The sequence below is a fragment of the Pseudorca crassidens genome, chromosome 10 (genome assembly GCF_039906515.1).
Source record: "Pseudorca crassidens isolate mPseCra1 chromosome 10, mPseCra1.hap1, whole genome shotgun sequence".
NCBI lineage: Eukaryota > Metazoa > Chordata > Mammalia > Artiodactyla > Delphinidae > Pseudorca > Pseudorca crassidens.
In genome coordinates, this window is record NC_090305.1 from 39294299 (window position 1) to 39314426 (window position 20128).

At 52.1% G+C, this 20128-nt stretch overlaps 1 protein-coding gene across 3 annotated transcripts in view; it reads right to left on the reverse strand.

The window, feature by feature from the left end:
* Positions 1-10849: 10849 nt before the first annotated feature.
* Positions 10850-20128, reverse strand: part of PPARD (peroxisome proliferator activated receptor delta) — a 77321-nt gene continuing 68042 nt past the window's right edge. For all 3 annotated transcript variants that reach the window (XM_067753224.1, XM_067753222.1, XM_067753223.1), the window contains 5 exons: positions 16033-16187; positions 15093-15231; positions 14218-14420; positions 13588-14038; positions 10850-12941 (listed from right to left, as the gene is read on the reverse strand). In XM_067753224.1, the coding sequence (XP_067609325.1) occupies positions 12694-12941; positions 13588-14038; positions 14218-14420; positions 15093-15231; positions 16033-16187 (1196 nt within the window). In that variant the 3' untranslated portion in view covers positions 10850-12693. The remainder of the gene's footprint in view (positions 12942-13587; positions 14039-14217; positions 14421-15092; positions 15232-16032; positions 16188-20128) is intronic.

Below are 20128 nucleotides of genomic sequence, written 5' to 3' on the forward strand. Positions count from 1 at the left end.
GTGCTTTGTGTCCACCTAGAGGGGTGGGATAGGGAGGGTGGGAGGGAGACGCAAGAGGGAGGAGGTATGGGGATATATGTCTATGTGTAGCTGATTCACTTTGTTATACAGCAGAAACTAACACACCATTGTAAAGCGATTATACTCCAATAAAGATGTTAAGGAAAAAAATTCCATATGTAACATATTTCTGTTGGACAGCACTGAATTAGAGCAATAATTTTAAAAATAACTACTAGTATTTAGTGTTTACTCTGTGCCAGGTACTGTGCTATGCACATCACATATACGAACTCATCAAGACCCTGTGAGTAGGTGCTATTATCAGTGCCCTTTAGCAGATGAGGCAGTTGAGACTCAGAGAGGTTAAGTGACTTGTTCAAGGTCACACAGTTCCTAAGTGGTGGAGCCAGCATTTGAAACTAGGTGGTTTGACTCCACAGGCACCATGGTATTCTGCTTCTAGAACACAGAGAGCAACAGAGCCAGAGGAAAATTTCCCTCTGGCTGGGAATATTGAGGAGGGAGGGGGCGGAAGGAAATATAAACCTTGCTCAGAGACAGAGCAGGGACCCTGGTCTCAGATCTCACTTGTGCCCACCTGCAGTACCCCTGATGACTCACATGCTAGGGACAGGGACTTCCAGGAGCTGCCACCAATGTCCTCAGCCTTGCTGAACAACTCCTCCAGGCCAGGCTCCATGCCCTGGTAGGCCCCGGCCCAACCCCATCCGGCAGTCACAGAGGGCAGGTAGGAGGGCTCGGAGCCCCTGCGGGTCAGTCCTTGTGGGGGGTCTGACAGGGTGATGTGTGGCTCCGAATGGCGGCGGCCCCACTCAAGGTGGTGGGGAGGCTGCAGGTGGCAGGGAGGCTGCAGGTGCCGGTAGCTGCCGTGAGGAAGAGAAGGGTAAGGAGAAAGGGATAGCTCCTTCACGGCTCAGAGCTAGCTCAGCCTAGTACTTGGAGCTGAGGGCAGAGGGGCTCTGGGAAGATGCATGGTCCATGAAGAATGATTCCTCCCTCCCGAGTCTCCCAGCCCGCTCCCCACTTGAGGAGAAGAGGCACTTACCTGCATCCATCTCCGTGGAAGCAGAAGCCTTGCTGGAAATATCTGCAGACCTGGGATGCCTTCCTGTCCTGAGCGAAGCAGCGGCTGGACCCCCAGTGACAGGCCCCTCGGTCAAAGTTCCTAAGAGATCATCTGAGTCATGCCCAGCCCCATTTTAGTTCCTGCCTTTGTGATCCTTCTAGAAAGACGCTGTGTGACATGAAGACTCAGCCTTCAGGTTTGGTCCTGTGTTCAAATCCTGACTCTGCTTGACAACCCTGGGTGGTAATTCAATTTCCCTAAAGCTTGGTTTCCTCCCCCTTAAACATGAGGGTAACAATGCCTCCTGTTTCCTCAGGGTTGTTGTGAAGGTTTTTTTAGATTTCGCACAATGCACATAGCAGGAGCTCAGTAAATCACAGTGATTCCTATTACTTTCTCCAAGCACAGAGTCTGGTGGGCTCTGGATTCAGAATTCTGGGTTCAGATTCCGGAACCAGGGCCTGCTCTATGGGCACAGACCTGTGTAGTCATGCAGGGGCCCCACGCTTGCTTCAATGTTCTGCCATTGCTGTCTTGAAATTATTAAATTTTTGAACAAGGGACGCTGATTTTCTTTTTGTGCTGGGTCCCACAAATTATATAGGCAGTTCTGCCTGGTACCACTACTTCTTGGTTGTATGAGCTTGGACAAACTTTCCATGCCTCAGTTTCTTCATTTGTAAGTTATCAGTACTTAATTCAGGGGATGATGTAAAACGTCAATGAGATATTGTATGTAAAGTATAGTTATCCCTTGGTATCCGTGTGAGGTTGGTTCCAGAACCTCCATGGACACCAAAATCCGTGGATGCTCGAGTCCCTTATATAAAATGGCATAGGGACTTCCCTGGTGGTCCACTGTTTAAGACACCGTGCTTCCACTGCAGGGGGCACAGTTTCAATCTCTGGTCGGAGAACTAAGATCCCGAATGCCACGTGGCCCAGCCAAGAAATAGAAAAAATAAAAATAAATAAATAAAAATTTTAAAAAAGGGGCTTCCCTGGTGGCACAGTGGTTGAGAGTCCGCCTCAACCTCAACCGGGTTCGTGCCCCGGTCCGGGAGGATCCCACATGCCGCGGAGCGGCTAGGCCCATGAGCCATGGCCGCTGAGCCTGTGCGTCCGGAGCCTGTGCTTCGCAACGAGAGAGGCCACAACAGTGAGAGGCCCGCGTACCGCAAATTAAAAAAAAATAAAATGGCATAGTATTTGCATATAACCTATGCATATGCTCCTGTATACTTTAAATTATCTCTAGATCACTTATAACACCTAATACAATGTAAATACTATGTAAATACTTGTTGGTACACAGCAAATTCAAGTTTTGCTTTTTGGAACTTTCTGGGATTTTCTTCCCAAATATTTTCGATCTACGGTTGGTTTAATCCACGGGAACGGAACCCACAGATACACATGGCCAACTATACCTGACACATAGCAAGCCCTCAATAAATATTAGCTGTTCTTATCACTCTGCTGTCATCATTATCATCATCATCGTCACCACTACTACAAGGACATTTGAGGGTCAGCCTGTGAGGTGGGAAGGGTGGGAGGAGGCCAAGTTGGGCCAACATTTATTGAGAATCTACTATGTGTCCAGGCCTGAGCCAGGGCTCTGGGGACTTCTGCTCTTGTCGTGTGCTTCCTTGCCAGGAGTGGGAATAAGCCCACATGTGAAGTGGCCAGGGCAGCAGGGACGGGGACAGAGGTCGGACTCTTGTCCCAAGAGAACACAGACTGCCAGCTGATGCTGGAGGTCTGCCATAGAGTGGCCCCCACCATTCTCCAGAGAATTTCCAAGAGAGGCCCTGGCAGAGAAGCAGGTGGAGGAAGGGCAGGATGGGTGACAGGCACCCAGTCTTGTTGGTGAAGGTACCGGATCGTCAGGCACATGGTCCTTATTACAATGACTATTATTATATTATTACATAATATAATACTTATAATAACTGTAGTTGTTATTATGTTATTTTTATGGAAGCTGTTGTGAGGGCCAGGAAGGTAATATAAGATCATTAAACGGTAACTTTTGATTTTAATTCAGACCACTATGTCATTTTTGGTTTAATTCAGAAGAAATTCAAAGAATTGAGTGCCCCTGATATAACAACCTTTCATTTCCATTTGCTTATTTATGTGAACAAGATTTCTCAGTGCTTCCATTCATAAATATTAATTCCCTGGTGGTGCAGTGGTTGAGAGTCCGCCTGCTAATGCAGGGGACACGGGTTCTTGCCCCGGTCCGGGAAGATGCCACATGCCGCGGAGCGGCTGGGCCCGTGAGCCGTGGCCGCTGGGCCTGTGCGTCCAGAGCCTGTGCTCCGCAACGGGAGAGGCCACAACAGTGAGAGGCCCGTGTACCGCAAAAAAAAAAAAAAAAAAAAAAAAGAAATAGAAATTGATGTTGATAACACAACATTGTAAATCAGTTATACCCCAATAAAAATTTTTAAAAATAAAATTGAATAACAGACAACCCTCCTCCCCCCAAAAAAGAAACTGATGTTGAATCCGGTCTTATTCTAGCAATAAGTAATGTTTATCCATGGATACATGAGCTTCTTTGGTGGGGGGGAAGCAACAATCTCATCTAAATTTTGTAATGAAAATTTTGTTATTTAGTAATTAACTGTTAAAGTGTGTAGGGAGTTCCCTGGCAATCTAGTGTTTGGGACTCAGCACTTTCACTGCCAGGGCCTGGGTTCGATCCCTGGTGAGGGAAATAAGATCCTGCAAGCCTATGGCATGGCCAAAAAAAAAAAAAAAGTGTGTAATTTATTTCTTTTGATCAGTTGAGTACTACTAATAACTAAATCTAGAAAAAAGTCATATTTCTGTTTCACAAATATTTTTGCTGCAGAAACAGATAATATCGTGATCAGTGAAAGACTTCTGAGAAGAAAAATATTTGTATTGGTAAAATTCTGTGGGAGAAGTAGAATAGGTATTCAAGGAGAAAAGGAGTTATGTAAAACTGTAAAGAGCCTGCTTTTATATACTTTTAAATGGATGACAGTATATGTTAAATCTCTCTGGTATTTAGATGCCACTGGATGCATGAAAAGAATAATGTACTTAATCAAATCCACCCTGCTCACCTGCCATTGCTGCTCAGCTGCCCACACAGCAAGTTCATTGGCAGGTCCCAAAGCAAATAGCCCGAAATACCTTCGACTGAAATTCTGCACAGAGCTACAGCCAGCCCCAGCCCAGTACCCCATGGTGACTTTCAATCATTCTCACTGCCTGGCTTGGAAAAATTGAGAGACTCCTGCAGGAAGATTGAGGGCAAGTTCTTGTGAGCTTTGTGTTCAAAGCTGAGAGCTTTGAACACATTCCTCAAAATCTTGCCTGAAGTGCCAGTCTTGAAGAAAGATTCAGAAACGGTAAAAAGCATTTGATTTAGTGATGTAACTACTCTAAAAACATCTTTTAAAACTCTCTTTTGGAATTAAAAAAGAATAATTGTATTAAAGTGGGACTATTTAGAATACATTAGAAATTTAACCTTTGCAACAATTTACGTTACGATGAATACCATTAGATAATTTGGAGTGTGGAGGGGACACATGTTTTTTCAAATTTCTTTTAGGTTTATAGAAGATGCCTGGCCTGGTATGTTTCTGCTCCCAATTATAACATGAGGAGTAGATAGGAAGAGGCTGCAGTGGCGGAGGGACCAGATCAGTGGTGACAGCCAAAGTTAGGGAGGATAGAAGGTGGATGGAGGTTGGGGTGAGGGGCGAGGTGGAAATGACAGTCACTGGAGAAAGGGTGGGTGACCTGAGAGGAGGAGTCTCTCACCCCCTAGGGGAGGAGCCAGTGGCCCTCAAAGGAGGGCTTGAAAGCCTCCTGTCCCCAGTCCCCAAAGCTTTGCTTTCCCTAAAGACCACCAATGAAGCTGACCTCCAGGACTGCCTAAGAGGCCACCATACTAGCTCCTTCACAAGCTGAGAGATCCAGCAACAGAGCTCTCCCAGCATGTCCAGAGGTGCTCTTAGACCATCAGACAAGCCACAGCAACAGGAGCTAGGGGCTTTGTGATCAAATTGATTTGAGAAACTCCTCCTTCTATATTTTTTTAGAGTCATGTTGTATATTGCTTACCATACATGAACATATTAAATGCTCTGATAAGTCCTGCCCTCCACCCACACAGCCTTAACATACCAATAAAACACATTTTGTTTGGGGTACTGGCAAATTAGTTCATTTAATCCTCAAAACAAGCCTTAAAAGTCAGGAGTCATCTTTTGTTTTCAAAATCTGAGGCTCAGAGAGGTCAAGTAACTGGCCTGGGACTCGGAACAAGAGTTAGGACTATAACCCAGGTGTCCTCACTCAGCACAATACTTCTCTAGTTAACCAAGATTGACTTGTCAGGGGTGAGGGCTGCTGGACTTGGGGAATTTCTTAAGCCAAATTCTGAGGCCAAGGGTTGGGGACAGAACAGCCAGAAGTCACCGGTAATCCAGGCCTGGGGAGGCAGCAAAAGCAGCTGGGTGGCTGGGAGGCCAGAGCAGTGGACCCCTGCGCAGTGATCAGGACTGGCCTGTTGGGTGAACACAGGGTGTGCAGAGAAGAGCAGGGATGAGGAAGGTGGGGCTGGGTACAGTGAGGGGGAGGTGGAACCTGCCAAGTGAGCCCCCTGACCAAGATTCTTAAAACTTGAGGGCCAAACTTAGTCTAGCATGCCACCTTCCTTCTTTTTTTTTTTTTTTTTTTGCGGTACGCGGGCCTCTCACTGTTGTGGCCTCTCCCGTTGCGGAGCACAGGCTCCGGACGCGCAGGCTCAGCGGCCATGGCTCACGGGCCCAGCCGCTCCGCGGCATGTGGAATCTTCCCGGACTGGGGCACGAACCTGTGTCCCCTGCATCGGCAGGCGGACTTTTAACCACTGCGCCACCAGGGAAGCCCCACCTTCCTTCTTGAGCTTTGGGCAGGACCAGGAACAACTGAAAATCTCCTTTAGTAAATGTCCATCTTCTTTTTTTGCCTTCCTCTTGCTGCCAGATTGCCTTTCTTCCCAGCTTGGGAAAACCATTTCACACTGAGACCCTAAGGTCTACAATGATCCCTCCTTTACCCAAGATTCAGTTCTCTCTGGGGAACTCATCTCTTCCATCTGTTGGCAAAATGAATCTGTGCTAAGGTATGAATGCCTGACGGAAGGCCTAGTGAGCTAGCGTACCCCAAAGAATGACTCTCTAATGGTGTAATGTTCAACCTGAAGTGTTTCCATTCACACACTTATGAACACCTGGCACCAGGCTACATACTGGGGCTACAAAGATAACCAGAGGACCAGATCCCACTGCAGGGAGCTGTATAGTATTTCTGGGCAGAGAAACATTTGTTGAGTGGAAGAGAAAAAAGGCAAATGGGGAATCTCTGCTCTAAATGGTCAGACCCTGAGCTAGCCCTGACTTACCCCTGTCTGGCCTCAGTTTCCTCCTCTGAACTGTGAGGGGTGAGAGATAGTCTCCAGACACTTCCAGCGTTGGGTTGGGGGCTAGGAAGCCCCTTTTCCCACCTGATGCACCCCAAATTCTTAAAGACTGAGCTTTCAGTGGACAGACAGAACCCCAAAGAATTTTCTCCCACTTCCCCTGTGTTCTCCCAAAACCCAGGCCCCTACCTGTGTGGTCGCTGGGAGCGGGTCCTGCTCGCTCCACCTTGGCTGCTGCCATCCGGCTCCGCAGGGTCCATCCCAGCTGTGGCCCCTAATGAGAATCAGGCAGGGCTGCTCTGGTGCTCCTTTATCCCTCTCTCTCCGGGCAGGGCCAAAGGGAGGAGGGGCTGCGCAGGCAGGCCCACCTCTCCTCATGGCCCCCCGCCTGCAGGAGGAGGGATGGACGGTGAAGCAGGATGGCTGGAAGGCTAGGAGGCTGGGGGCTCCAAATGCCCTGTCCAGGCTACAGAATGTGGGTGGGGTGGGGCATGAAGGCCTTAAGGGATCCCTAGATGATTACTGGAGGAAACTGGGGGGATGGTTTAAGGACTTTAAGGGCCTCAGCAAGGGTCACCATAAGAGGTGGCCAGGAGGGGGCTTGTCTGAGGCTCTGTCTAATGAGGAAACTCCAGATTAGATGAGAGCATATCAGCCAGTCAGAGCCTCTCCTGGGCAGCATAAATGGCTGTTGGATTTGTAGCTTGCATCGTGGAGAACAATTGGACTGGGCCCATTGACGATGGGGAGTGAGGAGAAGGGGGGACTGTGAGCTCTAAGAGCCCTTCCTAACACCCCCTCAATTCCTATCTTAATCCTCCAAAGCCCATGTACTCTCCACTAGACTGCAGTGCCCCATGTGGGAGGTAAGCTGGGAAAGTTAAAAAGACGAAATAAGAGGAATTCACTTAAAAGTTAAAGGAGAGATTTTTAAATTGAATTTAATCAACTTCCTATATTTATCAGTAAATTGAGACACTAGTTTGGGAAACGAATTGTCTTGGACATCTTTGTTATTTCCTTAACTTTTGCTGGATCAAAATTTACTTTTTATTTATTTTTAAAATTTATTTATTTTTGGCTGTGTTGGGTCTTTGTTGCTGCACGCGGGCTGTCTCTAGTTGCAGTGAGCAGCGGCTACTCTTTGTTGCGGTGCACGGGCTTCCCATTGCGGTGGCTTCTCTTGTTGCAGAGCTTGGGCTCTAGGTGTGCGGGCTTCAGTAGTTGTGGCACAGGGGCTCAGCACTTGTGGCTCGCGGGCTCTGGAGCGCAGGCTCAGTAGTTGTGGCACACGGGCTTAGTTGCTCCGTAGCACGTGGGATCTTCCCAGACCAGGGCTCGAACCTGTGTCCCCTGCATTGGCAGGTGGATTCTTAACCACTGCGCCACCAGGGAAGCCCTGGATCAAAATTATTAAAAAAAATTTTTTTATAGGTGCTGCCAATCAGCCCTCTGTGGTGGCTGTGCCAGATTATACTCCCACCAACAGTATGAGAGTGCCTGTGTCTGCACACCCTTGCCAACACAATATAATCAAACTTGTTAGTATTTGTTAATTTGTTATGTAAAACAACAGTATCTCATTGTAGTTTTATTTAATTTTTTTGGCTGTGGCACGTGAGATCTTAATTCCCCGACCAGGGATCAAACCCGCACCCCCTGCAGTGGAAGCACGGAGTCTTAATCACTGGACCGTCAGGAAGTCCCTTGTAGGTTTGTTTTTTTTTTGGCTGCGTTGGGTCTTCATTGCTGTGCGTGGGCTTTCTCTAATTGCGGCGAGCAGGGGGGCCACTCTTCATTGTGGTGCACGGGCTTCTTATTGCAGTGGCTTCTCTTGTTGCAGAGCACGGGCTTTAGCTGCACGGGCTTCAGTAGTTGCAGCACTGGGGCTCAGTAGTTGTGGCAGTTGTAGCTTGTGGGCTCTAGAGCACAGGCTCAGTAGTTGTGGCGCACGGGTTTCGTTGCTCCGCAGCATGTGGGATCTTCCCGGACCAGAGCTCGAACCTGTGTCCCCTGCATTGGCAGGCAGATTATTAACCACTGAGCCACCAGGGAATTCCCCCCTCATTGTAGTTTTAATTTACATTTCTCTTACTATGAGATTAAGCATCTCTCCATGTTTTAGAGGCATTTCTTTTCCTGTTCATATCCTTTGCCCATTTGGGTTGTTGACATTTTACTCATTGATTGGTAGGTGCTCTTTACATATTAAGGAAATTAGCCTTTGTCTTATTATGTCACACATTTTTTTAACATGGTTGATTTAAATTTTTTTGTGTTCCCCCCACTGGAAGAAAATTTTTTAGTGTGATGTAGTAAGATCTTTTATCTATTTTATAGACTCTTAAGTTTTTTGTATACTGCATGAAACTTAGAAACTTCTGTGTGTACAAGAGATTTTTGAAAGGTCTATCCACTTCAAGATTATATATAATTTTCCCCATGTGTTTCTTCTAGGTTGTTTTTTCCCTCCCCAACTCTTCGTTTTTTTTTCTTAAACATTGTATAAATATATCAAATTTATCCATTTTCCTGTTGATGGACATTTTTATTGTTTCTAAGTTTTTGCTCTTGCTGTAAAGAACATGTGTATGAGTCTTAGTGCAATTTGGTGGCTTTCACTCTACGGTACTATGTCAGGCTGCCTTCTCCAGGAAATAGATTTAGAGGTTTACTTGCAGGACACTCACTGGGGAGTGCTCCTGAGAACAACACCTGTAAGAAATTGTAGGAAGCAGGATTGGGTAGAGAGAGAAATTAAACTGCAATGTACCTAGGACAGAAGCCCCAATTCTGGAGCTGGACAATTCTTCACGTTGTTTCAAATTGGAGCAAAGAGGCTTGGCTTGTCCCCACATGTTGGCTATAGGCTGCTCCTGAGGAGGGTGTGTGCTTATCCTGGGCAAGGCGGCCCCCTTCACTGCAGGCAATTTCCTGAGAGGAACTCAGCTGTGAGCCCAGCAGCCACGGACCTCAGTGCCTGGGTTCTGAGGGGTGGAACCTGGGTGATGCCTCACAGCTTCCACAGGTGCATTTTAACTTTACAAGATTTTGCCGAATTTTCAAGTTGATTTTATCAACTTCTACTCTCTTCTGCAGTATATGAGAATTTGTAGTTATTCTTCCTTTCCACATTTTCTATCTTGGTTTTCCTATGTTATTTTGGGGATAATTTCTACAGATCTTTTCTGAGGGGCAAAAATGATCTCTTTGGCTGTGTCTGTTTTTCAACTCATTTTTTTTCTGGAAATTCCAGGTATTTCTTTTAAAATGTTTGTCTTTTTTTTTTTCCTTAAAAAGCAAACTGTTTCTTTAGTATGATTTTCATATCTTTATATTTTTAATATAAAACTTATTTGTCTCTTATATGATAATCAATAGCTATACTTTTTGATGTCCTGGGGCTCTAATTTCACTCATTATTCTATTTATTTTCATGCAGGCTGTCTCTTCATGTTTGTAATTTTGTGGGAGTTCTGTACTGCCTGAGTCTGTCCTCCAGAAGGGTTTTGCATCTGCTTCTTCCAGGCTCCTCAGGCATATTACCAGCCTGGGACCCCATTTCTTCCTTTAATAATAAACCTTTTTAAGTTTCAGAAGTTTTACAGAATTATCACAAAGACAGTATCTTCTAATTCTCTTAAGGTTGCTTTCTTTTTTAGTCTAAATTTTTGATTCATTTGTCTGTGGAGATGGTACCACTGTAAGTAAAGGAGAAAACTGGGGTGTCAGCTAAGGAGAGGAAAGCCCTGATGTCTTGTGGGGTAAAACTGTGCAAGTCCCAGGGACTTCCCTGGTGGTCCAGTGGTTAAGATGCCGTGCTTCCACTCCAGGGGGAATGGGTTCGATCCCCGGTTGGGGAACTAAGATCCCGCATGGCGTGGCAAAATCCCCCCAAAACCTGTGCAAGTCCCACATACCACCCAAGGCCCGAGGGGACTTGCCTCCTCCCAGGCCCTTCTTAGCCCCTCCCAGACGCCCTCACCCCCAAACCTGGTTTGTGCCATGGTTCCACACACCCTTCTCAGAGGGTGTGTATCCTTTCTCCCCCTCCCACCCCAAATGCTCCCTCCGGGTGGGATGGCATCTTCTCAGTTCTCCACAAACCTTGCTGACTGAGGAGTGGTGAGCAGTGCAAGAGGTGAGGGGGAACAATGGGCAGCCCCACAAGCCAGAAATGACCCCGCCACCCGGGCCAGCACCCCACAGTCTCATTTGCCTGACCAAGTCTCCCCCTCTGTGCACTGGATGTGGAAGAGAGGGAGGGGTCTCATCAGCCCCCAGGAAAAACACTGTAAGCTGAGTTAGCTTAAATCAACTCTTAAATATTTAATTCCCATTTATTTAAAGTTCCATCAGTCTGTATACACTATTTATATTAAAAACACAGGAAGCTGGGGCTCCTAGCAAAAATATACATTTCAATTTTAGAGATTGTTCAGACACTGAGAAGAGCTGTATCCTCAGTACCAGAACTGGGGAGGGGGATGAGGATGGGGTGCATGGCGGGGGAGGGGAGGGGAGAATCTTGCCAGTAGAGAGTGATCCTCAGGCATGGAAAGGCCCCTCCAAAAGGAAGACCAGACAGGACCCAGGAAGCCTGGGCTCTAACCCCACATGTCCTGCCACCTTTCTCAGAGACACCAGCCAGCCCCTCACCCCTCCAGACCTGTTTCCTCCCTGGAGAAGCAGCCTGGGTAGGCTCTCTGTCCTCTGCTCTGACGGCAGCGCTCCAAGCTCTCCAAGCTGTGCTTGTGCCCCTCCTCTGGGGTGAGTGCTTATCAATGGGGATGAGGGGGAGGGGCGGGGCCACGAGTTGGACTGGGCCTAGCAAGGTCCTTGGTCACCAGAGGCAGTACAGGGAGAGTTCCAGGTGACCAGCTGGGCCAAATACAAGGAAAAGGGGAGGGCAGCAGAGTTGTTGGGACAGAGGGTGTCACAAACGAGAAGGATCAGTTTATCCCCAGTACCTCCCCTGTAAGCAGGTGCTGGGCTGGGTCCACAGGACCCCGTGCCCACCAAGGGATCTGGCCTAGCCTCGGGAACAGGGGCACAGCTCTGCCCGTCCACCTGCAGGCCCCTCTGGGCACTCGCCTGCCTCAGGGAGGGGAGGGCGAGAGGTGTGGAACCTGCAGGTAAAGTGATTTCAGTGCTTGTGGTGTGTGGGCTGGAGGGAGTGTGTGTGGGGAGTGAGCTTCAGCTGGGCTGGAGCCACTGCCAGTGTCTCCGGGAGGCCAGAGAAAGGAGGGGCGCTTGTGAGGCCAGGCCCTGGCGCTGCCTGGGGGAGCGCGGTGCCGACACCTGTAGGCAGGAGTCGGTGGCTGCTGCAGAGAGGCAGACAGAGTGGGGTGCTGATGGGGGACCCGCCCCAGGCCTGGGCTCAGAAGCAAGTCTCCGGCTCGCCATCTCCCCTACCTCCCTCCGCCTCTCTTTAAGCTCGCTCCTCGTCAGTGGGGGTGTAGGGACCCCCACCTCTATCCAGGCTGGGCGCGTGTCCCCCAGCAGCCAGCGCGGGGGCCATCAGTGACACTGGCCTGCGAGACGGTGAAAAGAAGGGAAGGCGGCGGCTCAGCAGGGCTGAGGTGTGCGCTGCCTGCTGGGAGCCAAGCTAAAGCCCCGGCCGGGCCGCCTGCTGGGGGAGGCATCCTCCGCCAGGGACCCGGTGACCAGGGGCCGCTCTGCACTCAGCCCTGGCCCTGCTTACCTTCCCTGGGAAGCCAGGCCCAGAGAGCTTAGTGTTTCTTTGGATGGCTCGAGCCCTTTGCTGTGAAGACTGAAGACGGGAGAAGGGGACTGTTGGTGCAGAGGGCAGGCCCGGCCCCTCCTGCTGCGGGGGGCGGGGGGCGGGGTGGTGGTGGTGGTGGTGGTGGTGGTGGTGGTGGTGGTGGGGAAGCAGAGGTGCTGTTCTGTGCTGCTGGTGAAATAACACAAACTGCCTCACAGGAAGAGGAAGAGGGACAGACACGGAGATGGGGAAAGAGAAAGGGAGGGTGAGAGAGGAAGGAAGGAAAAGAACAAAGAAATGAGAGAAGACAGAGGAGCTGAGAAGGGAGGGAGCCAGGGAAAGGAGAGGGAGGTGGGCCGACTGTGTGTGATTCCCCCTCGGCCACCAGGCCCAGTGCTCAGCGGCTGGTCGACAGAGAAGCCCTCAGTACATGTCCTTGTAGATCTCCTGGAGCAGGGGGTGCAGCGAGGTCTCGGTCTCCGTCTTCTTGATCCGCTGCATCATCTGGGCGTGCTCGGTGACCAGCTGCCGCAGGTCAGCCATCTTCTGCAGCAGTTTGGGGAAGAGGTACTGGGCGTCAGGGTGGTTGGCCTGCAGGTGGAACTCGAGGGCGCGCAGGATGGTGTCCTGGATGGCCTCCACCTGTGACACGTTCATGAGGCCTGGCCGATCTGTGGGGACAGAGGGCAGGGGTGTGGGAGGCAGCAGGCACACAGGGGGTCTCAGGAGGGCAGGGCAGCTCCCCTAACCCCACCGGTGTGGGCAACTTGGCCCTGGGAAAAGTGGGCCTCCCTGCCTGGACTCAAACCTCTTCTCTACCACAGACTAGCAATGAGGCTACGGGCAGGTCACTCAGCCTCTCTGGACCTCAGTTTCCTCCTCTGCAAAATGGGGGTAACAGAAGTGCCTCTGGCATAGAGTCATTATGAGGATTAAAGAGTTATAATCTAGGAAAAGGAACTGGAACAGTGCCTGGCATGAAGCAAGCTCTATGCCACTGTCAGCGTGAGTCTTACTATATTTATTGTGCTGGAATTTGAAAAATGCAGGTAAAACACAGAAAATTTCTCCACTATCAGAAATAACCCCCATCAACATGTTGGTACATTTCCTTTCAGTCTTTTTTCTATCTCATCTCCATCTATACTAGATGGAGCTGGTCCTGCACACACAGTTAGTGCCTTACATGTTCCACTGCCATCATCACATGGACCCTTCCTCCTGCTGTCAGAGCTTAGGCTCGGCCCCTGCAGTGAGGGCCCAGCCCCCAGGAGGGCTGGCTGTGCGGGGCTGACCCACTGCTCCTCCCTCACTTACCTCCGCACAGAATGATAGCCGCGATGAAGAGAGCCAGGTCACTGTCATCAAGTTCCAGGGCATTGAACTTGACAGCAAACTCGAACTTGGGCTCGATGATGTCACTGAAGGGCTTTCGGAGGCTGCGCAGGAACTCACGGGTGACAAAACCAGTGCCGTTGGCCACCAGAAGCCCGTCCTTATTGACGATGGAGGCCAGCATGGCAAAGATGGCCTCGTGCACACCATACTTGAGAAGGGTCACCTGGTCGTTGAGGAAGAGGTCGCTGAAGCTGGGGATGCTCTTGGCGAACTCGGTGAGCTCACGCACGGTCTCCACCGTGGTGCACTGGCAGCGGTAGAAGACGTGCACGCTGATCTCCTTGTAGGGGGGCAGACCGTTCACTAGCTGCTTCCACACCAGGCCCTTCTCTGCCTGCCACAATGTCTCGATGTCGTGGATCACAAAGGGCTGAAAACCAGGCCCCGTTAGAGGCCAGGCCTCGGGGGACCCCCGCCCATGTGTGCCCCGTACCCCTTGCCTGTACCACGAAGTGAGGGGAGGGAGGAGGCCTGGTTCTCCCAGGAGTCAGGCAGGTGGCAGCAGGGCCCAGAGCCCGGGGTGCTGCCAGGCTGAGCAGTGACACTCACCGCCGTGTGGCTGGCCTTGCCGGTGAGGATGCCACGGGCCTTCTTTTTGGTCATGTTGAAGTTTTTCAGGTAGGCACTGTAGATGTGCTTGGAGAAGGCCCTCAGGTCAGCCACCTGGGGGTTGTGTTGACTCCCCTCGTTTGCCGTCAGCCCTGCCACCAGTTTCCTCTTCTCAGCCTCTGGCATCCGGCCAAAGCGGATGGCTGCATGGGGAAGGGGGACAGTCATGGAGGAGCCTGGGCAGGGGCCAGCACCTCTAAGGTACACAAGCCAAAGACGGAGACACACTTTTTGAGCACAAGGCCCTAAGAAGCTCTAGAGTCAGCAAGTTGGAATGTTGGGGAACCCCTCCAGAGTATAAGCTCCGGAGGGGCAGGGCTTCTGTCTGTCTTGTTCACAGAGCCCAGCAGGCTCTGTCTCCCAGGAGTGCCGGCCTCCAGCAAACTCCAGCCTCGCTCCTGGCAGCTGACACACGTGGTCACTCACTGGCTCCTGCCTGCCCTCAACAACCAAGAAAACCTGAGGGGATCCTGGGCCTTGGCAGTGGCTTTTCACACCCTGTCAGGTCATCCAAGACAGGCTCAAGGTTCTGGGAGTGGTGTTTCCAACACTACTGGAGTTAGGGTCAATTCCCAGGTCCCTTCTGGGCCAGAGAGGGTAAGGCTCAGGCGCAGACAGGTGGCAACTGCCCCCGGCCTGGGAAGCATGGCGGGTCCTGGGCAGTCTGGGAAGGCAGGCCTCAGCAAGGGCAAAGCTGACCCGCGTACTGACTGTGTGCTGCGTGCTGGGTGCTGAGGTGCTGACTGTGTGCTGGGTGCTGAGGGCACCCCTTTCTGTTCCTGGGCTCTCGGAAACCTGGTTTCAGGCTGGCTCACCGTTGTGCGACATGCCCAGTGCCAGGCATTTCTGGAAGCGGCAGTACTGGCACTTGTTGCGGTTCTTCTTCTGGATCTTGCAGATCCGCTCACACTTCTCGTATTCCAGCTTCATGCGGATTGTTCGACGGAAGAAGCCCTGAGGGACAGGGGACAGGTGAGGAAGAGAAGAGCCACGAGGAAGGGAGAAAGGGTAAAACCCTGCCTGCTGGGCTGTGCCAGGGGGCTTGATTATGCATCGAGATGTAACAATTCCTGAATTTTGGAAGTAATGGGGGGGAAATATTATTGGAGGAGAGAGGGAGAAAGAAAGTAAACAACTCTAAAACTTTTGAAAATAACTGAAATAATATAGCATATTTATTTTAAGTGCTTCTTTGTTAGCTGGTGACACCAAACTGTAGTGTGGCTAACTTGATTTATTCGCAAATGCAACCTGGCTCTGCACCTTTTCCAGGTAGTCGTTTAATAAAAGAACATGTGAAATTGTGATGGGTGTGCAGTTAGTAGGAAGAATCCAAAAGCAAAACCAGAAAAAGAAATATAACGTTTCCTTTTTTATCAAAGAGCCCCCTCGGGCTTTGAGGCGCAGGAAACCCTGACCTTGGGAAGATGGCTCAAGCCCAAGACCCTCATCCTGTCCTACCTGTCTTCTCGTGTCAGGTCCCCAGGGGGCGCCAGCAGCCCAGAGAGCCCAGGTGAGTGACTGGGTCGGCACCAACGGTACCCAGCGGGGCAGGCCCAGCGAGGGAACCCCTCTTCTACAACAGGACCCAGAGCTAAGCCTGGAACAGGCCCAAGGGCCTGGCTGCCTCCCAGGCAGGAATTCCACAGTGGGTATGGTCAGGACCTTGCCCGGCAGCAGGGAAAGCCTTCCTGGCAGGTCAACTCACCATGTGATCACAGCCCTGATGGGCAGCCACCCCTCCACTGCCTGTACCTTGCACCCCTCGCACGCGTGAACACCGTAGTGGAAGCCTGATGCCTTGTCCCCGCACACCCGGCACTCCATGTTGAGGCTGCCACACGAGGTCCCATCGCAGCCCATCTGCAGCTGGTCCAGCAGCGAGGGTGGAGAGCAGCTCCGGGAGAGGTCTGCAGACACACAACACAGGGAGAGGTCAGCAGACATACAACACAGGGGCAGCTTTGTGTTCTGCCAGGACTGGGGGCCTGGGGAGGTGACCAGAGCCCGCAGGGCAGCCCAGGTGGCAGGGCGGGAATCACAGTCTTGGCTCAGCCACTTAAGGGCTATGTGACCTCTGGGAGTCAACTTTCTGAGGATCAGCGTCTACATCTAGAATGTGGGGTCAATGACAGCTTCTCTGGGTGGAGGACAAAAGTGTCCAAAGCATTTCCCCCAGACCCGACACCCAGCAAGTGTTCCAGAAAGGCAGCTTACTATCTGGACTGAGTCAGACCTGCCTGGGCTGAGCTCACTGCTGGCGGGGAGAGGGCATGCGGGGGATGGTTGTGTTTTGGGAGGAGGGGAGCAACAGGGAAGAAGCAGAGAGATTCTCTTTAGACTGTCCTTAGGAAGTGGCTCCCTGGCTTAAGAGACTCCACTGTGTGGGCCCACAGGGGATTGTGTGAAATGTGTTTTGTGGAGGCTACAGAGCGCAGGCCTCTGCAGAGCTCAGCCCCCGCCCCAGAAATCTGATTCTTGCATGGACTCCTGAGATGCTGCAAAGGATCTTTCAAGAAGCTCAAAGGCATTCCCACGAAACTTCTTGCTAGAGCAGAAAAAGCAGAAATCTCAGTCACTATGACCGGGCGGTGGACTGAACTTCCTCGAGTGTTTTCCTGTTAAATGTTCAGACATCTGAACCCCGGGTTGAGTGTCGGCGAGGAAAGCCGTTGGCCACAGGCGACTTCAGGGTATTTGTGCCGTCAGGTGACTTAGTGAGAATGGCTGCGGGGTCTCTCCTGAATCTCTCCCCTGGACGCTCAGAAATGAGCCCTTCCCTGGGAAAGGGGGCCTGACTGGGCCCGTCTCTGCCCCCAGCCCAGTGCCCCTGTGTGATCCCACGGGCCGCCTGCCCTGCCTCTGCCAGGCTGGCCTGCCAACCTGCTGTTCTCTGCTTTCTTCCTGACGACTGAGCAACCTCCTCAGGGGCAGGGGCCAAATCCCCAGACCAGAGGAGCAGTGGCCTAGAGCAGACAGCTCCGCAGGGAGACCCAAGCCATGGCGGTCAGCCCACACTTAAGGTTTTCCAGGCCTGCCTTCCACCCTCTCTACAGTATGGTCACTGCACAAGAGCCTGACTCCCCACGATGGAGCTACCCAGAGACCAAAGCGTACTCCACTTCCCGACACCTTCCTCCCAGCTCTCCCGGTGTCCCCTGGGGTTCTAGGAGTGACAGCAGGAAAGCCTCCAGCCACACCCCACCCCGCCAGCAGGAAGGAGCGAGAGCACCAGACCCCCAGGCTGGGGAGGGTAGGGGTGACACAGTCCCTGCTTCCTGAAACAGCCTGGCCTGTCACAGAGCCTTAGATCTCAAATTCAGTCAGTCCAAGGGGTGTAACCGCGCCCGCCTCAGCCCACGGACTGGGAGAGCGGGTGCCCTCTGCTCCTGCGCATGCGCTGCGGGGAGCCGGCAGCCTGTGGGGTGGGGTGGGTGTGGGGCCGAGCCCTTCTGGTCTTCTCCGGAGCCTTTGTGTTCACTCAGCACTGGACGCCCCGCACCAGGACATAAGGGCCTCGGGGCAGGGACTCTGTCCACCAGGGCGCTGCTGCTGGACGCGGGGCAGGCGCTCAGCGACTCTGGACTAAGTGGTCCTCAAGCTGCCTGGGCGTCCTGGCCTCAGCGCCGGGGGGCTGGAGGGGCCGCGCTGGACCCGCAGCTCCTGCCCGCGTTATCGCGGGGGCAATGGAATTCACATTACCGTCTGCTGGGAGAAAACGAGATAACATGCAAAATCGCTCTGTAGAGACCTACGCAGACGCCGGGCAGGGAGGGTTTCCGGTACTTCCTCCCCCGATCTGTGTGGTCTGTGTGCATGTTTGCTTTCTGGCACTTCTTGTAAGCGGTGTTGTTTATGTGGTTTGCACGTCTGCCTCCTCTGCTAGACTCGGCACGTCTCTACTCACATTCCCTTTGGATCTCAAAAGCCACCTCCTCCACTGAGTCTGGTCCACAGTGACCTATCATCCCAGTCTGTTCCCACCTCTTGGTGGTGCCTTCCTCGTCCCCCTTGTGGCCCTGGAGGCCTGGCAGGTGTCTGGTCACTTGGTTGCTGTTGGTACAGCACATGGCAATGCCACCCTACCTTTTCATTCCACAGACATTTGATGAGCACCTGCTGTGTGCAGAGCGGGAGTCAGACCCTGCCCTCAACCAGCTGAGGTAAGAACACTAGGACACAAGGTAGCGAGTGGCAAGGCCAGTGGCGGGGCAGGCAGAGTGGTGCAGGACTGGACGTGAGGTGGTCAGGGAAGGTGACTGCTCCCCTCTCTGTGCTCAAAGGTCAGGGCTTCGATGACCCCCAAGTTGGCTTCCAGGTGCTCAGAAGCAGCCCGCCTAGGGGGTGAGAATGGCCTCAGGAGCCACACAGCCTGAGATCAGGTTGGGGGTCCGACGCTCACAACGCAGCTCTGGGCCTGTCTCCTTCTCTGCAAATGGAGGTGACAGGAGCATGTGTCTCAGAGTCACCATGAGGAGCAGAGGAGTTAACAGAGAAAGTTCCTGGACCTTGGAAGTGCTGTGGAAATATCAGCTTAAGTTAGGATCAGGTGTATTAGTATCAGAAAGCTGCAGTTCTGCAGCTCCCAAGCATGTGCCCACACAGGCAGGGGCCGTTCCTCTTCCTTCCTCTGGCTGCTTGTTCTTCTTCCCCATGGCTTCAGAGAAACCCAAGGTGGGGGAGGAGGGTCCTCTGCTTATGAGGCCCGGAGAGCCCCGAACAAGACCTAGCCTCCTCTCACTTCTGGCCTGCCGCCGCCCCTGCTCACCCTGGAAGAAGCCAAAGTGCCCAAGCCCCATGGACCACAGAGGCAGCCAGAGCTCTGGACTGTAGGGAGAGGCCCAGGGTGAGTGTCCCAGGGGGGCCCCACTCAGGAAGAGTGGCAAACTGGACTGGGGGGGGAAAGAGACCCAGGGCAGCGTGGGGGCCCTGGGCGTGTCCTGCCCCCCAGGTGGTGGATGGGCACAGGTAGTCCGGGAAGCCTGGGGTGGAAGGGTGATGGGACAAGGGCCCCCCACCCCACCCCCGCCTATTTGAGGGGAATAAGAGAACTCGAATAACTGACACATGAGGTAGAAAGAGGCAGGGGAGATGAGGGACTGGGGCACGTGGAGTGTATGTATCCTACAGGGGTAGGTTTTGTTGTGGGGTACATGTGTATTGGGGTATCCCATCACTTCGTGGTGAGTTTTCCAAAGATAAAGTTTCTCTTTCTTCCTTGTTGACCACCTGGCTTAAGACTTTATCCTCCAATCACCATCATATCCTACCCAAAAGTAATGATGGCAGAATGCTCCCCATTCAAGGGACCAGCTTATGAAGGTCCCCCCACCCCATGACCTCTTAGCAGGAGACTGGGCTTCCAAGAGGCCCTCCCTCCCACTGGGAGCCCCTGCCTCAGGGATCCTCTGCCTCAGGGACCCCCAGGCATGCTGGATGGAAGACACCCTGGGCTCGCCCTCTGAGGGCTGTCTGCCTGCAAAGCCACTCTCCTGGGCCAGCCCAGGGCAGTCCTCTCACCTGGCCTCCTCCTCTGCTCTCAGGAGATGCCCTTGCTCACCTGATGGCCATCATCTGGGCCCTGAGTCCCACCTCTGAACTTCTGCCCCAGCCACACCCTGCCTGGCCTCCCAAACCCCTCCTGAGGGCCTGCCTCTATCAGTCCTGGGAGGGAAGGGGAAAGAACCAGCGTTTATCAGGCCCCTACTAAGTGCCGAACGTGTTAGTGTCTTTATGCTCATTAGTATCATTTCAAATCATCTTGGAAGACAGTAACTGCCACCATTTAAAGGTGAGGAAACTGAGGCTCGGGAAGTTGCGGAATCTGTCCGTGAGTACCTGTCCAATACAT